Consider the following 13,309-nt stretch of genomic DNA (forward strand, 5'->3'; position numbering starts at 1 on the left):
TTCAGTTGTGGGGAATGGTTAGTAAGGTTGATTCTGACCGAGGCTATGTTGAGGTCACATATCTACTTTTTAAGTTCATGCTGTAATGCATACAATTGTAGAGATATAGCCTACATGTGCATATGCATTCTTCTTGGTGTTCTCACAAACAGGTGAAATAAATCAGTGTAAATGTGGCCTATGGACATAGCCTGGCCTATTCTCAGCCATTACAACATCTGCTGTCTGACCATAATTTAACTGATCTGTATACCACTATGCTACTAGATAACAAAATGCCTGTTTGTTTTATTTCATGTGAGATATAAATGTGAGCTTCAACAAAATGATAAGAGCACCTCTCTGAGTGTCACATTTACATAAAAAAAAAAAAAAAAAGGTGTGCGTGCACGAGCATGGTCGCGCGCAAAAGTGTCCCAGTTTCAGACTCGGGAAACCTGGTCACCCTAGTATAAAATCAAGTTCAGTGATTTCTCAGCAGCGTTATTTGAACACAATCAGTTGATGGTATAATAGAAGGAGGCGGTTCTTCTGGAGAATGCTCTGGGGAAAGGATTAAAGATTCATTTTGTTTTAAATGTTTGCTTTGTCTGCCTAAAACGAACCACATCACGGCCTATAAAAACTCACCGTCCAACCTGTGAGAGCATACTGAGGCCTGTAAACGTTTTATTCCAAAAGAAAACTTGCAATGAAGTTGTCTGTGCTTTTAGAGCTAGCGATAACATTGCAATAGCTGCACAGTCTGGTTAGTCAAATGACTTTCTATGGATTTGCCCACCAAGTTGCCATAGCCCCCCCTTGAATGTCTCTACCAGTGTATCGATCAAATCAATAGCTGGATGTCACAAAATTTTCTTCTGCTGAACACAGATAAAACAGAAGTAATTCTATTTGGAAAAAAAGATGAAAGACTCAGGATTACCACTATTCTTGATACAAAAGGGATTAAAACTAAAGAAATGGTTAAAAATCTTGGTGTTTTCATTGACAGCGAGCTAAACTTTGACAGTCACATGAAAGCAATCACTAAAACGGCATTTTATCACCTAAAAAACATTTCCAAACTAAGAGGACTTATGTCAAAAAATGATCTGGAAAAACTTATCCATGCCTTCATCTCTAGTAGGGTTGATTACTGCAATGGCCTTTTCACAGGCCTGCCAAAAAAGACCATCAAACGACTTCAGCTGGTTCAAAATGCAGCGGCGAGGGTTCTCACACGAACAAAAAGAACAGAGCACATTACTCCAATTCTAAGGTCCCTTCACTGGCTTCCAGTAAGCTACAGAATTGACTTTAAAGCATTGCTGCTGGTGTACAAATCTCTAAATGGTACAGGGCCCAATTCCCTCTCTGATATGTTGCAGCGGCCTAACCCAGTCAGATCTACCAGATCGCAGCAGCAAAATTTACTATTAAAACCAGTTGTTAAAACAAAGTGTGGTGAAGCAGCTTTTAGCTACTATGCAGTACAGCTATGGAACCAACTGCCAGAGGACATTAAAAATGCTCCTGCTGTTGGCAGCTTCAAATCTAGGTTAAAGACCAAGCTGTTCTCAGATGCTTTCTGTTAAATAATTAATATTTTTACATTTTTTATAATCTTTACTTTCTCTGCATGTTTTAAATTTACTTTAATTTTATTCAATTTTATTCCGCTGGTTTCATTTTCTTTTTCTCCTTTTTTCTTTTTGGCATTTTATTATTTTATTTCTACTGTTGTTTAATTCTCATTATTTTCTTTTAATTATTTTAATTAATTGTTTTAGATTAAAAATAAAATTATTTTATGTAATTTTATTTCTCTATTGTTTACTGTTTTTGTTTTTGCTTCTGTAAAGCACATTGAACTGCCATTGTGTATGAAATGTGCTATATAAATAAACTTGCCTTGCCTTGTCCACGGCTAATGTTAGCACATAGCTAGTTAACTTGGACACTGTTAGTTAGCATGCAAATACACAGTTATGCTAACATGAATAACGTTAACTTATCTAAAGTCCTTTCAGAAATATGTTTTAGCATAATCTTGCCAAATAAACAATGTAGAAATCTTTCTTTTCTAGTAATGTTAGTGACCCAATATGATTTGGAGTTTGAAAAATGTTTGCTAGCGTCAGGTGGAGCTTCACTGACTCGCTAGCTTAATGTTAAACCACCATGATGACACAGCATGCGTTCATTTTGTGAATTCACATTTCTGTCTTTGGTAACGTTAACATTGCAGCTTTTGTGACCTTGAGTAATTCCCATAGCTACTATGTTTTTATTTATTTATTTATTACTTTTACAGCCAAAGGGAAAAACTAGCTAGCATCTTACTGATGATTCTGTTTGGTTGTAAATTAGCACTAACGTAATCAGACTGTTACCAGTACGCTTGCAGTGCTGTGATTTTATAATTTTGTCTTGCTTATAGCAGTGTTGCTGTTGGGCAGTTATTAAGCTCGAGGTGCGGACCTGGGTTTTAAACAGGTTGGATTGTCATTTTTATTTTCTGAGCAAGCTGCATTTACAGCTATTCCACTGTCTTCCTGATTAACATGCATATATACACATAATGTGTGTGCACACACTGCAGAGCTGTCAGAACACTACCATGCTGCTTTGTGGGGGTGGGTCAAAGTCAGTCCCATATACGTTTTCGTACGTACGTTGGGGAGTGCCTGTTAGAGAGCACACTCTGTCTAGGCCACGGCATGGTGAGGTAGGGTGGCCAGTTCCTTTCCTTGCCGCCTTTTTAACTTCCCCAGTGTTTCCACCAGGTCCCCATTCACTGCTGGGTGGACAGGAGGCGAGCCCCAGATCACCGTCCAAGACGAGGCTCGAACCGGGAACCGTTCGCTTTGTGGTCAAGTGCTCTAACTAGAGGTCTGCGCGGGTCGGATTTTTCAGTCCCGCTCCCGCTCACGCCCGCATTGTGCAGTCCCGCTCCCGCCCGCAAAGAATTACAATTTTCAGTCCCGCTCCCGCCCGCAAATCCCACATGATGCAGACGTCCGCATTATTTCTCAGGAAAGTTCTTGTCTTGACACAGCGTGATGTGCCCCGCCCCCTACTTTGAGTGGATTTGAACATAAATATCTACAGCTCATGTTTGTTATTATTTACCTTGTTTCTGAATTCAGCATGTAGTGTCTCTAACAATAATAACGATTAGTGCTGTCAAGCGATTAAAATATTTAATCGCGAATCGCACATTTTTATCACATGAGAAACCATTGTAATTCTCTGATCAGCATAAAAAAGTGAATGGGCTTGCTTTGTACCAATGGTGGGGGTTTGTTTTTTTTATTGCAAAGCAGAGCTAGTAAGAGAAGTGAATTGATTTACTGCTTGAGTTAGTCTACAACTCTAATCAGAGAGACAGGTTACACAGTGACGGTAGGCTTGACTCAATGCTATCCCAGAAATCCTTCCTGTAATATGCAAATTTGGCTGTCCAATCAGAGGCGGCCAAATTTGCATATTACAGGAAGGATTTCTGGGATAGCATTGAGTCAAGCCTACCGGCACTGTGTAATCTGTCTCTCTGATTAGAGTTGTAGACTAACACAAGCAGTAAATCACTTCACTCATTGTTCTTTTGCTAGCTGGGTGTGAACTGCGAGTCATGAGAGTGATCAAAGGATTTCCTGTTAGGGTGATCAGTGGCAAATTTAAGATGCTATTCCTCACTCAATCTGGCAATCTGACTCTCTCTGCAAATTTAGGCATCTTAAAATGTTTTTATTAATGCCAAATAAAATATCCAGTACAAATTAAATATGATAGACATAAATTAATAATTTATAAATTTTATATCAAACAAGTTTTTAGTTAGCGGGACTGCAGCTTATCACCGCCCGCGCCTGCAATGAGCTTTCAAAATTTGTCCCACGCTGCACTGCTTTGCGGCGGGTCCCACGAGTCCCGCGGGAGTGCAGGGCTCTAGCTCTAACCACTTGGCCACTTCACCTCGTGGGGGTGGGTAGGAGTGTTAAAATAAAAAAATGAAAATGACAATGGCTTTTCTTTTCTTTTTTTTGTCAGTTCAGTTGTGTTTCATTTTGTAACATTCTACTAGGCGTTTATTCTACAGGTTCTACAAGCTAGTCAGTAAATCCAGTAGGCCACTTCAGAGCAATGTGTTGACAGAAAATGTATTTTTAAAAGCAAGTACTCCAGTAAATCCAGCCACTGGGGGTGCAGAAGTGTACTCTTGGTGCCGGTCCCAAGCCCGGATAAATTGGAGAGGGTTGCGTCAGGAAGGGCATCCGGCATAAAACAGTGCCAAATCTAACATGCAGATTGAAAAGAGAAATACCATACCGGATCGGCCGGGGCCCGGGTTAACCACAGCCGCCTCCAGTACTGTTGGTCAACAGGGTGCCAGTAGAAAGTATGCTACTACTGCACCAAAACGGAGAAGGAGAAAGAGAAGGGGGAGGCGTTTTAGGAGAGAGCACGAAAGATGGAAGGGAAGGAGCTTAGAATTGAGGGTAGGAACACTGAATGTGGGAACATTGACTGGCAGAGCGAGAGAGTTAGCAGGCATGATGGAAAGAAGGAAGTTGGACATTTTGTGTGTGCAGGAGACGAGGTGGAAGGGAAGCGAGGCCAAGAACATTGGAGGTGGATGCAAGTTGTTTTATTATGGAGTCGATGGAAAGAGTGTTGGTATTGTTTTGAGGGGAGAGTTGGTCAACAGTGTGATCGATGTGAAGAGGGAGTCAGATAGAGTGATAGGCATGAAGTTGGATTTTCAAGGAGTGGTAATCAATGTTGTGTGTGCCCCACAGGTTGGATGTGAGAATGAAGAGAAAGAGTTTTTCTGGGAAAAGATGGATGAAGTGGTAGAAAGTATACCGAGGGAGGAGCGCGTGCTGATAGGAGCACATTTCAACGGACATGTTGGCAAGGGAAACAGAGGAGATGAGAACGTGATGGGCAGATATGGTGTAAGAGAGAGAAATGTGGAAGGGTAAACTCCAGTACTTTAACTTGAGTAAAAATTTGACTGTATGACTTGTATCGGAGTAACATTTGACCAGCGGTATCTGTACTTCGACTTAAGTCATGAAGTTGGGTACTTTATCCACCTCTGTGTTCAATGAGTGTCTGTCCACACCCTCTCTCTCTCTCTCTCTCTCTCTCTGTGTCAGCTTTCCTGGCATAACTAGATGTACTTAAACATTGCCAAGGAATAGGAAATAAGTCCTGAGATCATACTTGAGCATATTCAGAAGTAATAAAAAGTAGTAACAATTAGTAAAAATTAATAAAATAAGTTGATCAACTTTTGGTTCAGAAGATGTTTTGGTAGTGCTTGGGGTTGGAGGAAAAGTACTTGAGGAAGAGGCACTCTTTTTAAGACTCATCTCATCACATCTCATTATCTGTAGCCGCTTTATCCTGTTCTACAGGGTCGCAGGCGGGCTGGAGCCTATCCCAGCTGACTACGGGCGAAAGGCGGGGTTCACCCTGGACAAGTCGCCAGGTCATCACAGGGCTGACACATAGACACAGACAACCATTCACACTCACATTCACACCTACGCTCAATTTAGAGTCACCAGTTAACCTAACCTGCATGTCTTTGGACTGTGGGGGAAACCGGAGCACCCGGAGGAAACCCACGCGGACAACATGCAAACTCCGCACAGAAAGGCCCTCGCCGGCCGCTGGGGTCAAACCCAGAACCTTCTTGCTGTGAGGCGACCGTACTAACCACGACACCTCCGTGCCGCCCCTGTAATTTACTTAGTTACTTTTAAAATCAACATTGACAACAACACACAACAGAGCGACCTGGTAGCCTGCCGCTAATCCCTTACAAAATCCTTTGTCCTGTTGCTTTTTTGGTGTTTGGCTAAGTTTTGGCTGAGCTGAAGTCCCAGCTCTAATAGTAACGGTTCACCACTGACATACACACACTCTCTTTTCCAGGTTTTCGATGTTTGTTGGTACGTTTTTCTCTTGTAAATATGTGTGAAGAATATTTAATGAAGTTTTGGTGGGCTTTCATGTGTTCAACGTGTCTTTCTCTTTCCCAGCAAACAAAGAAATGCTTTTGTGCATTCGCAGCATAAAAGTTTCTCATGGATTATTCCCATCAGCTCCGATGTGTGACGTCATGTTGTCTTGACAACCATGCAGTATTGTAAACCGTATTCAACGCTTATTCTCGATTGGGTAGAGTGACGAAATACATAAGCGATATGCTAACAATATTGCATGCTAACAAACCAAATGAATGAAATCTGCTAGAAGGGAATAGAATGCATGTTTTTATTCCATGGGAAACTATGTACAATATTTGTATAATAAGGGATGTATAATAAACAATAAACAAACAGTAAATTGACTAAACAGTAAATTGACTCTCAGGCTGGCTTGTTCTCAGGCTGGCTGGTTCTCTCTGATCTTGGTCTTCTCCAACCCTCAAACATATTTCGAACTCGCAGGAAAGGGAAGAACTTCCTCCTCAGTTTTCTGCACGTGTCCCTCAGTGGCTTGCACTCTTCATCTGCTAGTGAAAAGATAAAAGAAAACATATTCAATAAACAACTCATTAGCCACATTTGAGAATAGCTTGTTTGCATGTTATGGCTAAATTAGCATCGCTGTATGTGCCACCATACATATTTAAGCCTAATGCCATTTATCATTATTTTCTTCAGCAAAGCAATGTCTATGCTCTTGACAGTGGATTATGTTGCTATTATTAATTAATTAATTATTATTTAATAAGCTTTCTTTCAATCCAGTGATCACACACTAGCGGCAATATTACTATATTACTGGTGTGGGTGCTTCGCGGCTCACGCCACTATAGGTGATGTGTCCGGCCTCTTCCTGTCCCCTGAGCTTTTGGGCATTGTTAGAGGAACACGAGGTTAGCTAGACTGGCCCTACAAGCTGATGCAGATGTTCATGTGACTGTATAGTGCATCAACACGGTGTGGTGGTCAAGCTGTCATGGGTTTAATATACAAACAGAGGCATACCTGCACTTCTGGGGGGTTCGTGTTGGACAGACAGTATCTGCAGGCTCAATTCATCGGGCTCCAGTGTGAGATGAGACAGGTAGGTTTTGACCTTGTGTTCCATCTGGGCATCCTTGTATACCTTGGCATTGCAGAAGGAATACCTCTTTGCATGCTTCTTATGCCCATCCGTCTGTACAGCTGCATTGGCACTGCCCTGGCTCATTAACCTAAACACATACACAGGAGTGAGGATCACTGTGTTGGGGCATTTAGTCCACACTGCTATCGACACAGACATGCAGAAAGTCAAATTCCTTGCATCTTTAACATATCATTTTGCATCTCAGCCACTCGGGGGGGAGGGGAGGAAGAGAAGAGCAAAGGGTCCCCCCCGTTAGAGGAATCATTCTAAAGACCTGCCTTTTTCAAGCTAATTATTGGAATTCAGTAACAACAGAATCAAGAAATCTCTTCTTGCTATTACTACTGCTTTAATATTTAGGACATTTATGAAATCAATTTGCTTTAACACTTGTGTCTAAAACAGCACCCTCTTCACCACACCAACACTGCACTATTGTGGACGTTTTGCATTTTTGCAGTGGTGAACAGGTGCTCATGCAATCCCACAATGCATTGCCATTTGTAGCAAATAGGGAATAGGGCATCAATCCTGACATAGGGTCCCTTTTTTTGCCCTCCATACACTTTCTTGTGTCTTCAGTCACCACCTTCAGAGGTGTGGCCTCTGACTATCAGACTAAGGTGAAAGAGGCGTGGCCCATGTTTATTGGACTCAGTGAAGGAGGTGTGGCTTCTGTCCATCAGACTTACTGAAGCAGGTGTAGCATCTGCACCTGTCTCAGTCAGTCACAGTGAATGAGGCGTGGCCTCTGTACTTGTCTTTCATGTAAAAGGAGGCGTCGCCATTTCGCTTGTCAGTCCCAATAAAATGGGCTTGTCCTCTTTGCCAGTCTTATTAAAGGAGGCACGGCCTGTGTGCTCGTCAGTCCGACAGAAGGAGGCATGGCTTCTGGGCCATAGAAAGCTGTATGCGCCACCCATTCTATTCAAAGCGCACAAGACCGACTAAAATTTAATTCCATAATAAACAAGACGGCTCCAAAACTTATCGTATTGAATCTCCTGATTTACAGTGGTGCTTGAAAGTTTGTGAGCCCTTTAGAATTTTCTATATTTCTGCACAAATATGACCTTAAACATCATCAGATTTTCACACAAGTCCTAAAAGTAGATAAAGAGAACCCAGTTAAACAAATGAGACAAAAATATTATACTTGGTCATTTATTTATTGAGGAAAATGATCCAATATTACATATCTGTGAGTGGCAAAAGTATGTGAACCTCTAGGATTAGCAGTTAATTTGAAGGTGAAATTAGAGTCAGGTGTTTTCAATCAATGGGATGACAATCAGGTGTGAGTGGGCACCCTGTTTTATTTAAAGAACAGGGATCTATCAAAGTCTGATCTTCACAACACATGTTTGTGGAAGTGTATCATGGCACGAACAAAGGAGATTTCTGAGGACCTCAGAAAAAGCGTTGTTGATGTTCATCAGGCTGGAAAAGGTTACAAAACCATCTCTAAAGAGTTTGGACTCCACCAATCCACAGTCAGACAGATTGTGTACAAATGGAGGAAATTCAAGACCATTGTTACCCTCCCCAGGAGTGGGCGACCAACAAAGATCACTCCAAGAGCAAGGCATGTAACAGTCGGCAAGGACACAAAGGACCCCAGGGTAACTTCTAAGCAATGAAAGGCCTCTCTCACATTGGCTAATGTTAATGTTCATGAGTCCACCATCAGGAGAACACTGAACAATAATGGTGTGTATGGCAGGGTTGCAAGGAGAAAGCCACTGCTCTCCAAAAAGAACATTTTTGCTCATCTGCAGTTTACTAAAGATCATGTGGACAAGCCAGAAGGCTATTGGAAAAATGTTTTGTAGACGGATGAGACCAAAATAGAACTTATTGGTTTAAATGAGAAGCGTTATGTTTGGAGAAAGGAAAACACTGCATTCCAGCATAAGAACCTTATCCCATCTGTGAAACATGGTGGTGGTAGTATCATGGTTTGGGCCTGTTTTGATGCATCTGGGCCAGGACGGCTTGCCATCATTGATGGAACAATGAATTCTGAATTATACCAGCGAATTCTAAAGGAAAATATCAGGACATCTATCCATGAACTGAATCTCAAGAGAAGGTGGGTCATGCAGCAAGACAACGACCCTAAGCACACAAGTCGTTCTACCAAAGAATGTTTAGAGAAGAATAAAGTGAATGTTTTGGAATGGCCAAGTCAAAGTCCTGACCTTAATCCAATGGAAATGTTGTGGAAGGACCTGAAGTGAGCAGTTCATGTGAGGAAACCCACCAACATCCCAGAGTTGAAGCTGTTCTGTACGGAGGAACGGGCTAAAATTCCTCCAAGCCGGTGTGCAGGACTGATCAACAGTTACCGCAAACGTTTAGTTGCAGTTATTGCTGCACAAGGGGGTCACACCAGATACTGAAAGCAAAGGTTCACATACTTTTGCCACTCACAGATATGTAATATTGGATCATTTTCCTCAATAAATAAATGGCCAAGTATAATATTTTTGTCTCATTTGTTTAACTGGGTTCTCTTTATCTACTTTTAGGACTTGTGTGAAAATCTGATGATGTTTTTGGTCATATTTATGCAGAAATATAGAAAATTCTAAAGGGTTCACAAACTTTCAAGCACCACTGTATTATATCCTGATTATTATGGGCAGAACATAGGCTATACATCTCATGGATATATAATTTAAATAATGAAACAGCTGGATTTCAACTGTTGATGGCAATGCTGTTGACCACAGCAGTGATTTCAATACTGCATTTTTCTGACTTTCTATGATGCTACTTTTCTGGCTGCCAAATAGAAATAATTTGTTCAAATGGACATTTGCGCTTCTATTTGGAGGGTGTAGAAATGTTTCTTCTTGAAAGTATCATGCCTCTCCATAAATCCAAGTCTTGGGCACAGCCTCTAAACCGAGAATATTTAGGGGTGTGATATTTAAATGATGATGGTTTTCAGACACCACGTTTATCATTCTTATGCCATGATTGGCAGGACAGGAATGTTTCACAAATCACACATGAACACTGTTATATTCTGATTTCTACACTTAGATCTGGTTTCTGTGCTAGATTGGTAAATGGGGGCCACTGTGTTTGTTTATACTTGTGAATAATTAGTGGAATTCCACATGTTTCCCCTATTTTTCTAACCACTGTGTTTCTGTGTAAGCTGTATTTTTTTTTCTTTACGACTATTGATGGTATATTATTCTTGACAAAAATGTGTACATTGTAGGACAGTTGTGAAAAGTAAAAACTGAATCAGGAAAAAAAGGTTGAATGCTCATGTTTTCTGGTCTTGTTCCTATATTCAGACTTTCTGGAAGGAAATGGCAACAACCATTTTAAAAAAATTGGGGTTTTAATATCAGTACAACTTTCATATTCCTCTATCTTGGACATATTGCTGATGGATAAAGATGACACTTTCCTCCAAAAGACAGTGTTGGCCGCAAGTAAAAAAGCCATTACATAATACTGGCTTGAGAAAAATTGCCCTACTGTTGGCTTCCTTGTCAATATTGTTCAACAACTACACCTTCTCCAACAGGTGACTTACTCCATACGGCTCCAAAAAGAGCTGGGAGAAAAACTGTGGGAAACTGGTGTGTTTTTCCATAATTATTCTCTGTATGGATATTTTATTTTGAATTAGGCAAATCTGTGTTGATTTACTGATCATCCCATGATCTCATGTTATTTCTCCTTTTTTTCTTTTTGCTTTGTTTCTTAACTGCTTCTTACTAGTTATTCTTAACATGTGGAAAAGGTTTAAAAGATAATTCATTAAATTAGGTTCGAAGAGCATGCAAATTATGGAACTTATGACTTCATTTGTCTTCAGTATAATAAAACTGTTTTACTGTTTTATGATACTATTATACAACATGCGGCATCAATATAATCCCTTTATAAATCTTCAGAGAGAAAGAGAGATTCCTGCTAAACATTTCTCAAAATCATCAGCAGAACTGCCTACAGTATAACAAAACTGTGTGAAAGTTTTTGTACAGTGCAGTTGGATTTCCTGTCACTGTGGGCCGCAGAGCGCAGTAGTATAGTGCAGAGTCGGATACAGCAGCAGAGGAGATGAGCAGATCCACTCGGTTATTTCCTTCAACTTTAGCAGACATTCTTGGGGGAATGTTGGGACTTCGACCTCCACTTTGAAGAACATAAAGAAGGAACTCGGGTTTAGATTTTGGATTTTGTCTGTACCAGTGCAGGGTGGCTCCTGTATAGCTTGTTTCGTATTTGCAGGACAGAGTGACATCACCACCTTCATGAACAACTTCATGGGTGAAAAGTGACTCTATTGAATCTGCCATGGAGTCGCCGGTCATAGAAAGCAGAATATAATGTTTTTAACCTTTACATAATCAAGCCAGAACTACACAAGTCAGACCCACATTCTGCTGTTTTTAACACCACACAGACTAATTAATCACTAATTCAACACTTAATATTTCTGAAGTCACAGAAAAATGTTAACTCACCGAGTGAGAGCCACAGACACATGAATATAACAGTGAACATGACGAATGGTCTCAGCTGAATGACAATATTCTTTCTGTGCTCTGATATATTCAGATCATAAAGGTTCCTGAAGCTCCGCCCCACAGCATCACATGACAGTGTCACCAATGTTATTGACTGATTGATGATTCTTACTGAATAATCCTGGCTTTACATTCAGCCTCACATATGGAACCTGATTTTAGCACATTGTAAGCAAATGCAAACTGGAAGCAGAAACAGATAATAGTCACAACTATGTAGTGCAAATAATTTAATTTTAAAATCAATTATTATTCAATAATTACATCAGGATTTTAAAAAAATCAGGTTTCTGGTAGACAGTTGAGGTTCACCTTTGGCATTGTTGCCGCAAATCTGTGCCAAGGTCGTATTTTCACATGCAAATTAATTTTGTGCCAAACCTCTGGCGCACTTGTGGCTAACTTTGTGGAAAACTTACAGTAAACAATTGATCCCTAATTCTATTTTTTTCTGCAGGTTTGCTAGAATGTTTGCTGTTTGCAGTAAATTAGCTGGCTGTGAGATGAGTGCTCAGGGACTGTGTACAAAGTGCAACACCGAAAAGATTTATCTCATCATCTGTAGCCGCTTTATCCTGTTCTACAGGGTCGCAGGCGAGCTGGATCCTATCCCAGCTGACTACGGGTGAAAGGCGGGGTTCACCCTGGACAAGTCGCCAGGTCATCACAGGGCTGACACATAGACACAGACAACCATTCACACTCACATTCACACCTACGCTCAATTTAGAGTCACCAGTTAACCTAACCTGCATGTCTTTGGACTGTGGGGGAAACCGGAGCACCCGGAGGAAACCCACGCGGACACGGGGAGAACATGCAAACTCCACACAGAAAGGCCCTCGCCGGACCCGGGGCTCGAACCCAGGACTTTCTTGCTGTGAGGCGACAGCGCTAACCACTACACCACCGTGCCGCCCTTCAGTAAGGTTAATATAGCATATTTATGTCACACAAAAATGAAACTGTGATTGCACAGGTGCAAGCAGAAATCATCGTGTTCCCAAATAGAATAATATAGATATTTAGGCACTGCCTAAAAGTGGCGCTCCTGATGAGTGTATGAGCAAAATATTTACAAGCACACAAAATCAGCCTGACTAGAATAATAATGTTATCGCATATGAACCATCAAATTGTGCAGTGCAGTGGATTTCATGTCAATAAATTGCTGCATTTTCTTGTCACATTGACACCAAAAAAGAGAGACACATCACAGTTATGAATATGTATTTATTCCTTTATTTGACACTGCATACCATGCGCCAGAAACAACACCATGACATTATTATGGTGTGACTCTGCTGGGTGCCTGGTGGACAGCAGGGAACCAGCGCTTTCACTTTATAGCATTACTGTATAGTTATGAAACAGTTTCCTGGTTACATCTTTCATAGTTATTGGTCCGGGAAGTTTGAATCTGTGAATATATTTCTAACTTTACCACAGTTCAACCCACGCATGAAATAGAACTTGATTAAATCATGTTAATGAGCCATATTACCCAGTTTATTCTCCACACACCTCAATCAAACCCTTGGTTCAGAAATGAGTTTAAAGTTATCGTATTATAATGTGAAAAGTTACACGTTTTAACAATATAAATTATCACATCATAACGTAAATTGTTTCAT

General features: G+C 40.8%; 1 protein-coding gene across 1 annotated transcript in view; it reads right to left on the reverse strand.

Moving 5' to 3' along the window:
- Nucleotides 1-13,309, reverse strand: part of LOC132891405 (rap guanine nucleotide exchange factor 2-like) — a 57,502-nt gene that overhangs the window by 18,222 nt on the left and 25,971 nt on the right. The window contains exons 4-5 of the mRNA XM_060928914.1: nt 6,993-7,256; nt 6,444-6,514 (exon numbers count right to left, since the gene is read on the reverse strand). Of these exons, the coding sequence (XP_060784897.1) occupies nt 6,444-6,514; nt 6,993-7,256 (335 nt within the window). The remainder of the gene's footprint in view (nt 1-6,443; nt 6,515-6,992; nt 7,257-13,309) is intronic.

Source organism: Neoarius graeffei, chromosome 9 (genome assembly GCF_027579695.1).
Source record: "Neoarius graeffei isolate fNeoGra1 chromosome 9, fNeoGra1.pri, whole genome shotgun sequence".
Taxonomy (NCBI): Eukaryota; Metazoa; Chordata; class Actinopteri; order Siluriformes; family Ariidae; genus Neoarius; species Neoarius graeffei.